The sequence below is a fragment of the Pleurodeles waltl genome, chromosome 7 (assembly GCF_031143425.1).
Source record: "Pleurodeles waltl isolate 20211129_DDA chromosome 7, aPleWal1.hap1.20221129, whole genome shotgun sequence".
NCBI classification, from domain to species: domain Eukaryota; kingdom Metazoa; phylum Chordata; class Amphibia; order Caudata; family Salamandridae; genus Pleurodeles; species Pleurodeles waltl.
Window position 1 is genome coordinate 603,083,026 of NC_090446.1, and position 19,844 is coordinate 603,102,869.

General features: G+C 40.4%; 1 protein-coding gene across 3 annotated transcripts in view; it reads right to left on the minus strand.

The window, feature by feature from the left end:
• The window catches only part of LOC138304451 (histone-lysine N-methyltransferase, H3 lysine-36 specific-like), an 833,106-nt gene that overhangs the window by 553,612 nt on the left and 259,650 nt on the right, over positions 1–19,844 (minus strand). For all 3 annotated transcript variants that reach the window (XM_069244519.1, XM_069244517.1, XM_069244518.1), the window contains exon 6: positions 3,527–3,654. In XM_069244519.1, coding sequence (XP_069100620.1) covers positions 3,527–3,654 — 128 coding nt within the window. The remainder of the gene's footprint in view (positions 1–3,526; positions 3,655–19,844) is intronic.

The window sequence follows — 19,844 nt, forward strand, 5'->3', positions numbered from 1 at the left end:
CAGTAAGCAGAACACCTGCATAAAATCGTTTTATTCCAGATAGTTATTTTAACTCTACACCATTAAAGTATGAGTGGAATGTCTAGCATTGTATTAGTGCGAAACGAGTCCTGAACAAGGATGCTGTGTTTTTTTGTTGAATGGGAAGTTGGAGAAGGTGGGGCCCCTTAAAAAAAAGTAAGTAATGATGATTATTTTAAAATGGTTGCTAGTCATCCCACACACAGAAAAGTTAAAGAGAGGAAATTCAAGCAAATCCGAGTATCACCAGTCTAGCAACAGTTTGAAATTTAACTTTTTCAGAGAAGGAAGATAAGAGACTATCTACAGGTGGAAGATTAAAGAAGAGACAACGTAATCTTAGGGGACCACTTTTTAAATTAGTTAAGTGTTGGAGAAGAGTTTGTTATTTTGATATATTAACTTCCTTTTTCAACATAGGTATTGAAGCAGTTTAGGGCAAACCCATTTATACTCATTCTTGCTTTGAAGGTTTTCAACGGTATGGAGTTCTTAACCATGTTAAATGCAGCTGTCAGGTTTATGAGGTTTAGAAGGCAGAAGTCACATTTGTCCAGTATGTAAATAGCAGCATCCCATATCTGCAACATGTACGACTGACTCGTTCAGACCAGAAACCTGACAGATGCTCCTGGGAACACTTCACACTTCCTAGCAGGGGAATAATAGCTGCAGATAAACTGAAAGTGCTATTAGAGGTTCAGGCACCAAAGTGGTGACTTTCTAAAGTCACCTTTGCCGTAAAATTAATTTGACACTTCAAGTACCATATTCGGTGGTCCCAAGTGGAAGTTAAAACGTAGTGCATGAGCTAGTAAAACACACTGTTACCAATGGGGCTACTGACCTTCGAACAGTAAACAATGTAATTGTGACTTTTAATGCCAGGACATGTAAGGAATACATTCGGCATGATCTTTTGAATATCAGCACTCTGCCTTATGGGCTTATAAGACTTTCTTAGGAAAGACTTAAAAGATATTAAGAAAATAAGTTTTGGACATGGCAATAGGGGCATTTTGCCAGGGCCAACTGGCAGTTTAGAAGCTGTCCAACTAGTCTGCAGTGGAAGACCCAGAGGCATGTTTTCACTTTTTCATAACAGTGGTGGCACAAGAAGGGCTGCAGTCCACTAGTAACACTTAAGTCACTAGCCCTGGGTATCTGGAGTAACATACCAAGATCTTAAAAGTAAAATAACGTATGTCAATCGAGAATGAACCATTGCACATGCACTCTTGAGGGGTCAGAGCACCCACATTGTGGTCAGAACAGGAAGGCTCAGTGCACTACAGTCTCTAAAACCAGCATCATCAGTCCAAAGTTTGCAGGGGGAGGTGATCATACAAAAAGAGGCACTTTCCTAAAGTCAGAATACAGTAAATGTCTCTTTTTTAGCTTGAGAAAAGAAGGCCACTGGGCTCCTGGGTCAATGAGGGTGATCAGATTTCAGGTGCTGAGAGCTTCTACAATGAACACATCAAATATTGTTGCACTGGAAAGGTCCATAAATAATTAATGGATTTGATGGAACAAACAATTCAAATGGATAATAGCATTGTTTTTTTTTTATAAAGGTGAAAATTTAAAACACAAGCAAAACAAGATTATCTAATAAAGGAACATTGAATGAAAAACAATATATATTATATAGTCAATTCAATAACTCAATAAAATTGCACATATCCATGCAAAAACAATGCCTACAAAGATAGATGCCTGTCTTCCTAAGGTAGACAATCATCTGTAGAATTATTTTGGCTGATGTGACATGGTATGCAGTCAAGAACCAAAGTGTGTTGAAAATCAGAACTCCGAAACAAGACCGGTTACAAAATTAAAGAAAAACTCTTGATTCTCATTGCATTTAAAGTCCACATAAAAACAGGTTGTGCATCTGTAATGCCAATTTTTTCATTAAATTTAAATAATACAATATAAATTGTGTACAACAAAATACAAACCAATATGCAAACAAACTCAAAAAAATTAAAACCCATATATGCAAAGAGAATGACTTTCAGTATTAGCAAATTCTCAGATTTAAAGTCACAAGAAGTTCTTGTAACAATATACAGAATTCACAGTAAAAGCCATAAATTTACAACCTGTGTAATCATTTTGTAATTCTGGTCAATAACTGCATAGAAAGTGACGTCCCAACAGAAGCAAACATCCTTAGCTATAAAAAAAAATGCCTTACCCATTTAATATGAGGCTCTGCTAAGTGAGGACAAAGGCAAATTATCTGAATCAAGAATCCTCTACAACTTTTTGCCTAAGTGACAGCTAATACTTAGTACATTTAGATACCCATAAATCCCTGAACTCTATTTTTGTCAACAAGAAGGACCAAATGTGTTTGAACTTATTTATTGCTGCTGTTGGCAGGGGAATGGTAAATATGTCAGGTGGGATGTAAATCATACTAAATAATAATACAAATGATTTCACCCCTCACAAATTTAAACATTTTAAAAACCTACACAATTTAAAAAATATAAAATGTCCTAGGTACAGTGCAGAATTTTGAGTTTTAATATTGGGTGAATTAGGTACTGTATGTCCCTTATCAAATACTTTAAAACACATCTGCATCCCCATTATATGTCCCTACTAGACCAATGAAGAGCTACAATGCTCATCAAGTTCAAATCATTGGCGTCCAGTGATGCTGCGAATTGTTCACAAAAACGGGATAATTCCGAACATGAGTGCCCTTATCTATCCTTGATTTAAGAGAAAATTCAGTGTCAGTATAACAGGTTTAACTTATAAGGGGCTTTATTGTGTAATAAATCAATATTACAAATCACAGACCGAATTCGTACTGAGCAATTAATCAAAGATCAGAGAAATTGATACTTCAAAAGTAGTATGTGCTGTAATATGCTGGAGATGTGAAAGTAGCACTGCTCATTCATGACAGATAAAAAAGCAGCCCCAGAGAGACTATAAACGTTCGCTTATAGTAACTGCATTCAGTAATCCCTGATTAACAGTATCATAGATAGCAAACCCCAATAACTACCTTATCTTTAGTTTCGAGATTCTGCACCCAGCAACATCCTCCACCAAACGGTTATCCAGTAAAATGCAATGCCTAACTAGACAACCCATATGTGATATTGCCTTTCAGTTCCACCACACAAGGGAATTTGGAGGTACTGCTTTTGGATGTCTAAACAAAACTTGGCCTACAACTCTACTTCTCGAGACAAAACATGAAAGATCAATTTGTGACTTTACATAAAGATATTTTCTACAGTATCAAACGTCTTTTATGGTGTCATTTAGTTCACATTTTTAATGAAGGTACAGCTGTCGGCCTCAGTTCAGCAAGATATGGCATTACTGGTCAAACTAAAGTAGAAAATGTTCTCAAGGAGGCACGGTTCATACTTATAAAGGCCATTAGTCAATAATTAACTTAAATAAGAAGCAGTTTAAAAACGGTTACATTTCAGGGCGAGCAAATTTCATTCATCATGTGACCTGGACTTACTGTCATTTTACAGAAAGTGCCATTAGGTCTCCTTGCTCGTTTCTTGGGTGGGGGAACCTTATCACCTTCCTCAGCATACTGCAAAATACGTTTGCTTGGCTTCCTGTAGCGCTTCTTCTCAAAATGTGCTGCAAAACAACAGATACAAGCTGTAGAGAACTGTGGAGGGGGGTATGGAGAAGCGGGTGAAGTGAGGCTGGCAAATCATTGTTTTGAAAAGTGAGCCACTAGGAATATATAAAAAACGTTCAGTTTGTTTAGCATGTTAAATAAGAAGTATTTTCTAGAAAGAGACATAAACAGGTGAATTATTTTGTAAAAATCATACGTATGCCACATCCAACCCAGAATAAATAGTATGAAATGATGAGCTCTTTTGAGACACTTGCAGTGTACTTAGTTGCTAGAGTGAGCCTGGGTTAAAATATACTTGTGTGGTTGCTTTAAATGTCTTACTAACTACAAAGCGAGGAAATACTTCTTACGTATACAAAGGGTTCTCCACTCCTGCATCACCCATAGAGTTACACTTTGCATTAAATTAGTTATTTAACTACAACTACAATTTCCGTTATCTTTCAGAGATTCACATACTTGAATCATTCACAGTCATCAACCTGGAAGTCCCACTGTAATTTTCAATAGTAGAACAAAATAGCATAAACAATCTTACTTGTAGCACAATAACCCCATAAGAAAAGAATACACTATCCAGTAAGGTGAGAGCGCACTGAACTGTGCTCCCACCGAAGGCTTCCATTCTTCAGATTTCTATAGCACAAGTGTGAAAGAAAGTCTTGGTCTCCTGCAGGATCAGTATCCATACAGTAATATTTTGCAGCAATTTCATGCTGCTGCTCAGCTGATGTCTGAAAAAGGAATTCCTGCATCTACTGCTAAGTAACTTCAATGTCTTTCGTTGAAAAGGCTGACATTCTAGATCACAAGGGACAACAAACTTTCGAATGACTGAAAACAGCCCACCCAAAAAAATTGTTCTCCTGATGATCCACACTGAGCTTTACTGGTAAACGTACTGAGAGAGAGGAACCCCTAGTCAATGTCTTTGTTAATCCACACTATCATCTTCTTTCTCACTAGAATTCGGTCTCATCAATCAACTGACCATGCCATAGCAAGCACTGTGCAAACACCTGCCTTCATGTACCAACTGGGCCTAGCAGGTAATACGTAAACGTTTACAATCACTATCATCCAGCCACTCTGGCAGAGTTAGCAAGCCAAGGAATACCCGGTACATTCAATTAAAGAGAAAGTCAGGAGTGATTTTAAGCAGGTCTCCCAGAACCACGATATTAGCACCTCACCACCAGTCATCCATTAGATCCAACTCCGTATCCAGATTAATCTAAGCCCCCAGGTTTTTTTTTTTTTTTTTTTAAAGCAGCTATTTCTCTCATCTCCCCAATCAGCCCAGATGGCAAAGACTCAAAGGCAAGACTCACAGGCTTTCACATAGCCTGCTAAGGAGCCCTCTATATTTTTTTTACTGCAGCCTCTATGGAGTTGCTCTTCTCCACGAGATCAGAGTGAGACGTAATACAGCAAAGTGCATTCTTCCCTTGCCAGTCCCTTTTACTCTGTCATTGGGTCTTTCAGGTCAGCCCTTCTCCTTTCAAGGATGTTGGACAGAAGATAAAGAGGTCCACTTTCACCTTTTTTTCCACCGACATTTCAAAATGGGCTAGAGTGCTCATCTGCGATGGGCAAATAATGTCCAGGGGCAGCGATGGTCCAGCACTTTATTTTAATGTACTGAGCTATGCTACCAACAAAAATCCCATGGGGGTGGGAGTTCCATGGAGGACCCTGTAGCAAGAATCTGTCACCCTAATGATCAGTCGGAGAGATCCACTCCCTTCTCCAACTCATCTCTCCAATCGGCAAACACATGCAAAGCCTGCATGGAATCACCACGGCTCTGACCAGCTGTGGTGCCCAGCGCTCTCCCCTTTCCAGTCTCTTACTCCCACTCATTTCACTACTGAAAGCTCCATGAACCATGCCTTCTTCCCGGGGACAGATGCTGATGGAGCTGCTATTATCTCATGGCTTGAGTGCCTGTGGCACACCATGCTCATGGAAGGCCAAGAAGGGGACAGGCTGGTTACCATTATTGCTATTGGTGACATCTCAACAGCCTTTGTCACTCTTGACACTCCCATCAAGGCATCCTCCGCGAGATGGCCTCATCACCTGCACTACTACAGAGTGTAGTGCACCCTAGACACACACACTGGTTTTTCAAAAGAATGCTGCAAGTATAACTGTGTCATTGCATTAAAAGTAAGTGTGCATCTATGGCATAAACCTTATATTGGTGACACAAAAGCACACTGCGCAAGAAAGGGGTTTGATGGTGAATGTGTGAATTTCATTAACTCTACTGGATATACGCACTAACAACAAGACTCTCTTCCATGATACAAATTCAGTTCTATGTAAAGGCTTCCATCAAGAGAGCTGGGACAGTATTTAACTACCATGGGCGATGCAGGTTTCTACTAGGTAGAAATGCCCTAAACAGATCTCTGAGAACCTCCTTCGTTAGTCTTGTTGAAAGAAAAGACTAGGTTTGAGATAATCATCTGAACTTTGAAATAGCTACTAGGTGGATGAGGTGCATTTGAGGGTTGGCTGTGCCACCAAGGGCACAGTAAAACAATGTAGTTGTGCGGAGATTAGATGCAAACCAATATCATACCACCACACACAAAAGTGTTTCCATTTGGAGGAGGAGGCTCTGGCCTGGGCCAAGATGTCTTGACAGTCTTTGGTGCCCAACCAAAGCAAAACTTCAGGTACTCAGAAACCATGTGAATCATGCACGAGCACAGTGTAGCATCTGTCCTTTCTCCTGCAAAAGATTAATACCTATCCCTGAAAGCATGGGAGAAGCTTCTGAAAGGTGGAAAAGAGCTGTGTATCATTACTGGTAACCACAGGCTATGCCCATAAGGATTAATCAATAAAATTCTCTCTGGGCTTTGCTAAAAAGTCTCAGATAGAGAGAACGTAGTGGTAAACGCAAACGCTTTGCACAATGGCACTGAAAATGCATTTCTCGCCGACCTTGAATACACCTGCCAGCTGGCAGAACATTTGCATTTTCTGTTCAATGCTGATTCAAATAGGTCTGGAGGCAATCACCCACTGGCAAAAGATCATGGTTGTCATATCTTGATTCAACTCTCACTCTTGGAAGATGCTTTTGGTTGTGCTGAGTACATCTGAGACTTGAGACCAAAAACCAGAACCCTGAGCTCATAATGGCACCCCTCCAAGACTGATGTGACTAGCTCCTGGGCACCAATTGTTTACATTAATTAGGTTTTTTCCAGCCACATGTTACTTATCAGGTTTTAGTAGACATTTTTCTTGACTAAACATTCTTCAATACAAATAAATATGAGCATACACTTATGTGTTCTGTAAATTCATGGTCATACTTTAATTTATAGATAACATTTGCATATGGGTTTTACAAAGACCGTCACATGTAAGTAGATTTAAGCAACTGCCACTGTACTCCAGAAAGAGGAGCAAATGTCTCTCCGCAGTGTTGATTTAAAACTTCTCACCGTAGCTGAAAGAATCAAGGGTGTCCTTGACAAATGAGTTGGGTGTACATAACCTGCCTGCACGACAGTGTCTGGAATGGAAGTGAGGGTGGGCAGCGCGCTAAGGCATTAGTTCCTGCTATGTACTGAGCAGACAAGCTATAATTAATTAAAGCACGGGAAACCCAAGCAGTTGCTCAGCACAATAGCAATTTAAAGCTGATCAGCTCACTTTCTATTTTAGTAGCTAAAGCACTGAGGAGATTCAGAAAGGAACCAACTTTCATCTTTACACTTATTTGTTGGCCATCAGGAACCACACTTTAGGGTCTGATGCAGAGGTGAGTGTGGCACTAAGGCTTTGAGTGCCAATCAGGAACCCACAAGCAGCAAGGGATAAGATTTTTAAACATTATTTCTGTTTAGGTACCAGCACCGAAGAACAATCAGCCAGAAGAAGACAGCGGTGGCAACGCTTCACAAGTACAGTCCCACAGGTGTTGCTGTTTCAGGTTCTAAAGTGACTCGACCATCTGCCATATGACAGCCACAACCCATGTACCACTTCAAAATTAAGGATGAACCAGCTCTGATGAACTACTACCCAGCACTGCTACCTTACTCTGAAACACAGTGTGGAGACAGCACATGCAAGGGCTGGCAAAGCACAATAAAAATCAAGCCTCCTTCCCACTCACTACTTAACTTTTAAAACTATTATGTGATTTAAAACATTTTTTTTTTTAACTACTAATAACTCCCTGCCACAACGGAGAAACAAAATTGCCCAGTGTGTCCTGTAGGAGAACTGAACATACCTAGAATGCCACTCTCAGGCACATACTGGAAGCACATACTCTGCAGGCTGGAGATGAGCAAGGAAAAGCAACTGCTCTCTTTTAGTCCCCTCCTGCACAATGCCTCACTGGTGTTGTGCATGAAAGAACAGCATTGCATTAAGAGCAGAGACAAATAACATGGTCACTCACCCAGTGATTGGCTTAAAAATGAGGCCACATTATGGCTGGGCATGTTCGGTAATTATTCCACCCGCGTGCAGCCTTGTAATTGTGGCAAGCAAAGACAGGCCAGCCAACATCACCCAAATTAATCCATATGTTGCTCTCATGCATTTCCTATTAAACCCCATAAGAGCGGCTCAAGAATGGTTGAAGCAAACCAACCAACCACTCCATAGGAGACTGTAGGGCTCTGCTGTGTTCCTCAAGTACATATAGGGCTGGCACAGCAAGAGACCTATCCAATACAACATCTGCATGCGTCTTGAAATCATTAAAATCATCCCTGTGGGTCTGCAGCCTGTCAATCAACAAGATTGGCCCCACCTTAGTAATATCTTACCCTTTCAGCAATGTGGCTAGGACAAAAGGCAAAGCAGATTTACAAATATAAAAGTTATTTTTTAATTATGTATAAGGCAGCTTGTGGCAGTTTCCTGCTAGGGGGCGGCCAACACCCAAAAAGAAACCACCACGTTATGATGCATGCACATGACTCCATTCCACAACCTGTTTTGTTGATGCTGTACAGCATTAGCATTTTTGCCACTACTATACAGCATGAACAAAAGGCAATCTTAGAGCCATTAGTTCTCAATGGCGAGAACTACTGGTTTTGCCAATGCTTGTTTTTCAATGAAATTCTTTACTTCTACTATTGAAAGTTACCCGGGGATTACCTGCTCGACGATAGGGAATGATTCAAGCACATGAATTTATCAAACATCCAATGCTGGAGATGGGAAAGCAAGCTATCTGAAGGTATAGGTCCTCTGTGTTGGTATTATTCGAAGGCCACATGTCAATCCACCAGGCTGGGAAAATTTGGTGCATTTTTATAAACACTAAATGAGCAAAGGGCACTAAGCTCAGACACTGGAGGTCATTGTGAATTCTGGTAGGAGACCACACCAGCGGCAAAGGCTGATCTTTGCAAATACCATTTAACAGTAGCCATAATAAGAGCCTGATGAGGAGGACTCTACATGAATCTATAAAAGGTTAATAACTGGACTTGGTGACCTAGAATGCATGTCAGATAAGATGGTCCAGGCAACCTAGTGATCATGATCAGCTTTCAATCTTCAGGCAATGTGGAGGAATTTGTAGGTGTCGGAAACCCTTATGAAAGAATTGCAGCAGTTGCTTCACAAATATCCAGTGACACCAAGAACATGTTCAATGGACCTGCAGAAAATACAGTTGGTAATTTTAGGGACTGAAGGATGAATCCTGTCAAGAAACCTTTGCATATAGCCTTTCCTACCACGTGTTAAGCAACCACCATGCTTTCCAGGATATGGACAATTTCAGGCAACAGTCAATAAGCAGTCTCTACCTGAGATGCATGTGAAAAGAATCAAACCCCTGCACTAATACTGCTGTCACCAGCGCCTGACACTGCATATCATGGGTTGATGGAGTATCAGCTCCTTGTCAGTTCAATGAGACTTTCCGCGTCTCCTAAGCTATCGTAACAAATGAGAATGTTAGGAAGAATCACATTCAAGAGACTATCAAACAGTCAAATTAATTGCAATAAGAACAAATATATGCAACAAGGGCATAAAACGTCTCTTTCAAGTCATCCAGAGGACATATGTTCTTATTCTTTGTGTTTTAAAAATTCATTTGTGAAAGCTATTCCCTGCATGTTCTTCCAGAACCACCCGCATACCTACTGAGATTTCAGAGATCCCAAGCAGATCTCCTGCAGAAGACTTAAAAAGGTCACCCACTGAGCTGGTAAGCAAGAAGCCAGTAAGCCAAGGCTTTGACACCAGGTCACCTTCTCAAAAAAATATGGCTTCAGACCAGTACTGGATCAGTAGACTAGAAATACCTTTTGGTGCAATAATTTTGCATCACGGTTCTGAAAAATACATTTTTAACAAAGCAGAAGGCGTACTGATTTTTTGAACTGTCAAAATACTTACTTCAACATCCCATTAACAGAGGTACACTGAAATTCTCATTGGTTTATAGTAGTAGATGAAAATCATAAATATCATCCAGTTTGCTCAGTGTTTTCAATACTGCTGCACTCACCTTTGTCTGCAAAAAGTCTGTGCACATTGGCTGATTCAGGCTCACCAACACCACAGATATTACCATAAAGCCTTTAAAAAGTATGATAAGGAAAACATTACTTACCTATAACTCCAGTTTAACATGTGTATCCTCATATATTCACATGCTTGAATACTTCTGGATCACAAGGCCGGAAACCCTAGGTAACCAATGCTCAGTAGCAGTATACCTGTACCAAGATAACATTGGAAAAACAGACAACATACAAACTACCTACTTCATTTTATGAGCTTAAGTCTGGCCAATCAGATGGACATGCACCTTTTGCTACTCCTCCCAAAGTCTCCAACTGCCAGATTTTGTTGAGCTCACCAGATTATTAGGGTGCACAAGTTAACCTTATTATAAAGGTACAAAACGAGGGTTGCATGTGAATATACCAATGCTGAAAAACGATGAATATCAGTAAATACACGAAGTGTATATATCTAATATAGCTCAAGACAGGAGAGAGACTAAACTCTAAATTCTGTAGAAGTCTTAGATTTCAACACAGTGCACTTGTGTTTGGTGAGGACGTGAGCAAAAGTCCAGATTGCAGCAATACATATGCCTTCAAGTCTAATTCCAGAGAAAAAATCCACCATTGTTGCCATCCCTCTCATAGAATGAGATTGAATTCCATCATTGGTAAGCCTGTATATGGAATTATGAGAAAGTACAATGCAAAAAACATGTAGCAAGAGTCTGCTTAGTTGTCATTTTTTCACTTAAGGCTCACACATAACTAATCAAATCTTTGAAAACTTTCTGTATGTTTCTAAGAAAATTTAAGGTATCTCCTAATATCTACAAAGACCTTTTGATAGGAGTTATTGAATTCAGGAAAAAAAGTGAGCAACACAATGCACAATTAAGTGAAAAGAAAAGATCACCTTTTGAATTAGTTAAGGAATCATTTTAAGAACCACCTTTTCCTTGACAAAACACAAGTATTGGTCTTTTACTGACAGTGCATGCATTATAATCATTTTCTAGGCTGAAATCACAGCAAATACAAAGCCTGTTTTCCATGACAAGTGTTGTACTGGGGATCAGTGGATACGCACAAAGGGAGGATTCATTAATGTAAAAAGAACCTCATTCTGCTACCATGTTAGGGACATTTATGCCACTGGTGGATATTATCAAAATGACCCTTTCATGAACTTTAACTATTCTCTCCAAGAAGACTAGACGGGTGTTCTGCTGTTATCAAATAATGGGGAACTTGTTGACAAATGTATCCTGTAATGCAATCCTGCCTGCCCTAAATGCAAAAGGTGAGGAAACAATTGGTGGGGAGTTTGTATTACCATGTTCCAAAGATCTAAGAACCAATGCTGTATCAACCAGGCTGGTGCTAAAACATTCAGCTTGCAGGGTTCTCTTTTCATCTTGCGAAGATTTCTGTGGACCAGCGAAAGAGGAGTTAAGACATTAATTAATTTCCCCCATCCAATCCATCAAGATCATTTGTCCTGGATAGGACTATATGTTTACAAGCAGACAATGATATTTATTTTTTTGTTAGGAACATATCTAAATACAGTGTCATCCACTGACTGAGGTAAGAAGTAACTGTATGTTGCTCGGGACCCGCTTGTGAGATCTCTGAAATCTGATAACTGACAGCATCCTTATAGGAATGTATGATGGAACAACGAATGCTGGAACCACGAATGCCGGAACAACGACCACTGTTACCACAAATGCCTTTACCATGCATGCGTTTACAACAATTTTTTGTTATAAAAGCATGCCTAGTAAAGGCATGTGTAGGAAAGGCATGCGTGGTTTTAGCATGCAACCCCCCCCACCTGCCCTAAGGCCCAGAAGTACTGCACTCCTAATACTAAGACTACCCGACCCCCCACCCGTAAAATAAAACTACAGCGGATACCTCCCACCAACCCAGAGCACTAAACCCTTCCCGACCTCCCCCACCCGCCCTAAAAACAAACCGCCCCCCAACCCCAACCAACAAACTACCCCTACCCCCCTCCAAAAACCAAACTACCCCTACCCCCCTCCAAAAACCAAACTACCCCGATCCCCCCCAAATACCAAACTATCCTGATCCCACCCCACCCCCACAAACAAAACTACCTCCACGCACCCCAAAAACTAAATTACTTGACCCCCACCCCCCAAAAACCAAACTACCCTGATCCCCCACCTCCCAAATACCAAACTACCCCGATACACCAAACTCCACCCCCAAAAACAAAACTACCCCCACCCGCCCCAAAAAACAAATTACCTGACCCCCACCCCCAAAAACCAAACTACCCCGATCCCCCATGCCCCAAAAACCAAACTACCCTGCCCCACCCCCCAAAAACAGAAGTACCCCGACCCCCCACCCCGTCCCTAAAAACAAAGCTACCCAGATCCCCAAACCCTAAAAGCCAGAACTACCCGATCACCCCTTCCTTGCCCCTAAAAAAAAAAAAAAAAAAAAAATCAAACTAACCTGCCCCGCCGCAAGCCATTAATCCACCACCACCCCTAAAAACTACCCCCCAACCCTGCATCGTCCCACTTACCTGACCGCGTCCTCTCCCGATGCACTCTTCCTTTTTCTGTGCCTTAACAACCCATGTGCGATGTTCAGCACGTGTGGTTTAGGCAGGGTAAAAAGGGAGTTGTCGTTAATGCGAGCATGGTTCCGCTTGCGTTAACATAATCGTTGTTCCGGAGTAGTCATTCCAGACGTTTCCCTTCTCATAGGCATTCTGTAGCTCTGGAACATGCTCTTCAAAAAGGTCTAGCTTGCTTTCTATGGCCCTGAAACAGAGTTTCTATCCTTCTTGATCTAATAAGAGAGCTCTTACTCCTGTAATGTACTTGTAGTGCTATCCATTAGCATCAACCCTTTAGAATCTCACACCGAGGAAAATGAACCTAACTTACTGCTCAGATTTCCAATAGACTGATGTGGACATGAGGATTCCACCAGAGCCCATTTTCTGCTTACACAAACAACCGACTCAAATGTGCCCCCCAACCCATTTGAAAAGCATCCATTGTTAGAACTAATTTGAGGCTTCGTGTGAGAGTAAGTCTAAATACTTTTGTTGCAAATATTTGATCTTCCCAGTCTCCTCTTTCCAGGCAGAAAGTAGCACTTACATCCTCTGTAAATGGCTGGCTGTGTCCTGATGTGGCATTGAGGAATCAAGAGAGTGAAGGAAATGTTTCTTAATTGTAATCCTAGTTCGCTTCCAGGAGCATCCTCAATGTAATAAGCACTGTATAGTCTCCCCTATGAGAGGAGATCTCTGAGAACGTACTAAAAAAAAAAAAAAACATGTATGTAGCCTATAAAGAAGCTAAGAAGTCCAAAGTCACGGACCGTCTTCACCTCTTCGAGCGCCTGTACATTATCTCCTGCAGGATTCTCCTTTACAAGTTGGGAGGTAGGATTCTCCATCACAATCTTCCATCACTACGGCCTACCGCTTGGCTCCTGAATTCTAACAATATGGCCAGCTAAAGCTATCACAAGACTGTATGGATATCTTGAGAGAGTGTCCAAGTGCCCTTCCACAAGAAAACCCTATGATTCAAAATGGGACAGATTTTCTATTTGGTGTATTCAAAATAATTCTGATCCATTTAACGGTCATGTTGAAGTGCTGTTGTCTTACCTGCTTCATTAGCAGAGTCTAATTTACACTACTACCCTGAAAAGGTACATCTTGCGGCCATAACTGCTTACAGAATACCCCCTCACAAATCAATTTTATTAGAAATTCCTGTAGTTAAAGGGTTTCTTAGAGGTTATAAGGAAGGTTATTCCCTCCAGTTAGAAGTGCCTCTCACCCTTAGGAGCTAAAGACTGTTTTATCTAAATTAATGGGGCCCCATTTTCAACATATTCACAAGGCTTCTTTGCAACATCTTAAATGGAAAACAGCTTTGGAGTCGCAATTACTTCAGCATACAGAGTAAGCAAAATGCAAACCCAGTGTGCAAATGAACCAAAAACTGTTTCACAAAAACAGAGTTGCATTGGCAACTCATCCTATTTTTCTCCCTAAAGTAGTCTCTGAGTTCCACAATAATCAAAAAATGTGTTTGCCTACCTGTTTGTACGAATCCTTAAACTCAGGCATAGAAATCTCCCCCTTCCCTTAATGTAACAAGGATACTGAACATCAATTTGGACAAAACTAGAGACATAAGAAAATCAGATCAACTTCCTACAAATTGTGGACCAGTAAGAACTGGTTTGTCTTCTCCAAAACAATCAATATTAAAATAGATAGATTCTTGTATCGTCTTTGCATATTAATTGGCGAAGAAACCCTTACCTATCGAGGTAAAGTGGCTAAAATGCCTCTTCTTAGGAATATCCCCATTGTAGATATTTGCAAAGTTGCAACATGGAGGTCCATCCACACTTTCACTAGGCGTTCATGTCTAGGTTCAAACTCCAGGGAAGATTCAAAAATAGGGCAGGCATCTTTGAAGAATCCTTTTGGGTAATTATGGGACTGTCTCCATTTCTTAGGCGCTCTTTGAGGGATGGGTTTGTTATTCTATTCAATGCACAAGACTATTGATAAGGAGCTATTGGAAGAAAAGTAAAATTTACTTATCTTTAATCCTAGTTCTCTTCTAGGGGTATCCTCATCGAAGTCATAAGTAAACCTCCCTTGTCCCCGGACAAGAATTGCTACAGTACTATTACATTTTCCCCTGGTTCCTAAATAGTCCCGTAAAAATGGCCTAACCTATCTGACACCTGTAGGGCATGATGGGATACTGAGGGTAGTGTGAGGCTCTTAAAGGAACAGTGAGTGTTGCATTAGCTAAATGTATTACTTGCAGCCTAGTGGCTGATTCTGGCTTTCATTACATTTTAAAGACAGTTTGTGAAAGTTTGGCAATGTGTACCGATACTCTATGGTGACTTACATGGAAGTAAATGTTTTCTTTTTTTAAATGATCATAAAATGTGGCATTCTTAGACTTTTTGAGAGTATAAATATTATTTTAGAATGATGTATGATGCATACATACATCTATTCCCTCTCAGCTCCGGCATCCCCGTGAGTGGGCTGGACTATTCAGTGGCTATGACTATTGAGGAGGATCGCTTGGAAGAGAATGATGGCATGCACCCCAGTACCATGTATGGCTTTCTGACCATCATATTGTAAGGTTAAATGAGACAAAAACTTATTCGAGTTTTGTAATTATGTCTTTTGTTAGAAACACTTTCATTATGTAGGTGTTGATGTGTGCTCCCAGCAACACCAGAGTGTTTGACAGTCTGACCTGATTTCTTTGTATTTATTGCTAGCCTTAATGAAGGAGCGATGTTGTACTAAGTACAACTGTGCATGCATGATGTAAAAGGGAGGCTTGGTTAGGCAATTGTCCAAATACGGGTATAGAGGAAAGCCCCAGTGTCGTGAGCAGGCTGTCACTGGGGCCATGCATTTGGTTCAAGCTAAACAAGAGTTTTGAACTGATAATGCAGACCGCCTACCTTGAAAAGTAGAAATTTGCTGGGGACAGGGATGATTGGGCAAATTGAAGTAAGCATCCTCCAGTCTATTGATGCCAAAATACTGCCTCAGTGGATAAAGGAAGAAGAGAATGTTTTGCAACATAACCTTCCAGAAGCTTTCCTTCTTTATATGTTTCTTAAGCTTACTCAAATCTAAACCTGGCTGTCAATGTACTGACTTTTTTAGTATAAGAAAAATCTGGAATAAAATCCCTTCTGACTTTGTATCAAAAACCCTACTGTCTCTTTAATGCTCCTTCCTGAGAGGATAATTTAAGGGATCTGACAAATTCTAAAAGGTGTGCCATTTTAACAATATCCAGTACCCTTTTATTTGAGGTTAGGCTGTGCGCCATGCTTTTAAAAAAAAAAAAAAAAAAAATCTGAATCCTCCCATTCTCAGCAATGATTTTCTGAGTGGGGAAAAGCGGTTGTAAGTCAGGTTCTTTTGTGAAGTCTCGGAGGGAAGAATCACCACCTCTACACCTTTGGTTTCATCTCTTGGATTATCCTCTTTGCCTTGGAGTTTGCTGTGCATAGTCCTAGATGAAACCATATTGTAAACTGCGACAAAAACTATTGTATTGGTGTTTATGGTAACATCGTCTGTGTCAAGAATTCTCCTTTTTTGTAGTACCACAAAAGACACTGCAGTGCCCGTTTATGCCTTGCTGTTGAAGCATATAATTAAACTTTTACTGACAACATTGTCACCATCAAATGGCATATTGATGATATGCAGTTGAAATTCAAGCCAGAATAAACTGCTCTTCAACCAAACACAGACAGTAGCACTGCCCATTTATTTGAAACAGACTTTGAATCCATTGTTGTATCAGTGAGGCAACATGCCATTGGCCTCGAACTTTTCCTCTGATAATTTCTCAGTAAAAAGTGTGATTGTATTCCATAGTTAGCACTCATATCTTGATACAATTGCTGGTGCATACAACAGAGCTGGCCACCAGCAGATTTCTTTCTCCTATCCTGGAATCTTTTTCTTGCTTTCTGTGCTGGAAGGAGCTGTGCATTGAATGGTAGGATTTCCCAACCACCGTGCGCGCAACAGTAAAATTTACAGAGTTTATTTTCACTTGACATCTATACTATGCTTGCAAATTATCAGGTGCTTTAGTTTTTTTTGTCAATATTGGAATTGTTTGAACAAATCACTGCAGGGTGTCTCAAAGTCAGAACACCTTCCTGCCTCTCACAGTAAAATTTCAGTATTGCCCTTCTTGCTCTTTCTCTAAAACTTAATAAGAATAAACATTTCTCAAAGGAGGACACTGGAAGACTAACCTTGCTTGATATCCTTTCAATGTGGACAGGGAACCTTCTGATTTCATCAGAAAAGCTTTTAGTCCCTGGAACAGGATCTAAATCACTAAGAACAATAATCCCATTCAGGGTCTGCGGAGAATGACCCTGTCATCGCCTCTATCATACAGGGAGAATATATTATCAATGTCTCCCTATATGTCAAAACCATGTCAACTGAGATAGTGTCATCACTGGCACAGCCATCATTCTGATCTTGAAAATGTCCTGAATCCTCTGGTACCAGAGGAATTAAAGATTACAGTGGTGGTGGCAGCAGAAGCATAGGCATAGGAGCCATTCAAGTTGGAAACACAAAAGGAACACACAGAACAGTTTCAGAACATGACATGTTTATAGAGAATAATGGAAACAATTGAGGAGGCAGGGGCATTGAACCTGGTTCTGAAAGTAACAAGGAAAAGCCAGATGGAATAGCATTTAGCAGTCTGTCATAATTGTTATAGATTATGCTTGGCAGTAATGTAAACATTTCTGGAGGCACATTTTGAGGTGCCTCAAAGGGCCTATCATCACTGTTAGGGGTGAAAAGAATAAGTTACTTACCTTTGGCAACGCTTTTTCTGGTGGATACATTATCTACCTGTGGATTCCTCACCTAAAGAATTCTCCCCTCGCGCCAGCTTCGACGAAAATTTTCTTCTAGCTCTGCACATTGACGATGATATCACAATTGCCCGACTCCACACGACGCCGTATGACGTCATCCAGGCAATAAGAAGCCCTCGTCGACGTGCAGACGTTCAGTTATCACCATTTTTTACGTGCCTTAGAGGCAAACAGGTGAACATTGACCTTGAAGAGAACATAATCACATCAAATGAAGTGAAAACGCAACATTTATTATAATAAAATAAAAAGAAACTAACGGCAATAACTGTTCCATATGAAACCAAATATGGAAGTCAAATTAAACTGTGTACTTGAATTATCAAAACCAGAGAAAGAAACACATATATACACACACACACACACACACACACATATATACACACACACACACACATATATATACACACACACATATATACATACACACACACATATATATATATACATACATATATATACATACATACATACATACATACACACACATATATATATACATACATATACATACATATACATACATATATACATATATATACAGGGAGTGCAGAATTATTAGGCAAATGAGTATTTTGACCACATCATCCTCTTTATGCATGTTGTCTTACTCCAAGCTGTATAGGCTCGAAAGCCTACTACCAATTAAGCATATTAGGTGATGTGCATCTCTGTAATGAGAAGGGGTGTGGTCTAATGACATCAACACCCTATATCAGGTGTGCATAATTATTAGGCAACTTCCTTTCCTTTGGCAAAATGGGTCAAAAGAAGGACTTGACAGGCTCAGAAAAGTCAAAAATAGTGAGATATCTTGCAGAGGGATGCAGCACTCTTAAAATTGCAAAGCTTCTGAAGCGTGATCATCGAACAATCAAGCGTTTCATTCAAAATAGTCAACAGGGTCGCAAGAAGCGTGTGGAAAAACCAAGGCGCAAAATAACTGCCCATGAACTGAGAAAAGTCAAGCGTGCAGCTGCCACGATGCCACTTGCCACCAGTTTGGCCATATTTCAGAGCTGCAACATCACTGGAGTGCCCAAAAGCACAAAGTGTGCAATACTCAGAGACATGGCCAAGGTAAGAAAGGCTGAAAGACGACCACCACTGAACAAGACACACAAGCTGAAACGTCAAGACTGGGCCAAGAAATATCTCAAGACTGATTTTTCTAAGGTTTTATGGACTGATGAAATGAGAGTGAGTCTTGATGGGCCAGATGGATGGGCCCATGGCTGGATTGGTAAAGGGCAGAGAGCTCCAGTCCGACTCAGACGCCAGCAAGGTGGAGGTGGAGCACTGGTTTGGGCTGGTATCATCAAAGATGAGCTTGTGGGGCCTTTTCGGGTTGAGGATGGAGTCAAGCTCAACTCCCAGTCCTACTGCCAGTTCCTGGAAGACACCTTCTTCAAGCAGTGGTACAGGAAGAAGTCTGCATCCTTCAAGAAAAACATGATTTTCATGCAGGACAATGCTCCATCACACGCGTCCAAGTACTCCACAGCGTGGCTGGCAAGAAAGGGTATAAAAGAAGGAAATCTAATGACATGGCCTCCTTGTTCACCTGATCTGAACCCCATTGAGAACCTGTGGTCCATCATCAAATGTGAGATTTACATGGAGGGAAAACAGTACACCTCTCTGAACAGTGTCTGGGAGGTTGTGGTTGCTGCTGCACGCAATGTTGATGGTGAACAGATCAAAACACTGACAGAATCCATGGATGGCAGGCTTTTGAGTGTCCTTGCAAAGAAAGGTGGCTATATTGGTCACTGATTTTTTTTTGTTTTGTTTTTGAATGTCAGAAATGTATATTTGTGAATGTTGAGATGTTATATTGGTTTCACTGGTAATAATAAATAATTGAAATGGGTATATATTTTTTTTTGTTGAGTTGCCTAATAATTATGCACAGTAATAGTCACCTGCACACACAGATATCCCCCTAACATAGCTAAAACTAAAAACAAACTAAAAACTACTTCCAAAAATATTCAGCTTTGATATTAATGAGTTTTTTGGGTTCATTGAGAACATGGTTGTTGTTCAATAATAAAATTAATCCTCAAAAATACAACTTGCCTAATAATTCTGCACTCCCTGTATACATACATATATATACATACATACATACATATACATATATATACATACATATATATACATACATACAT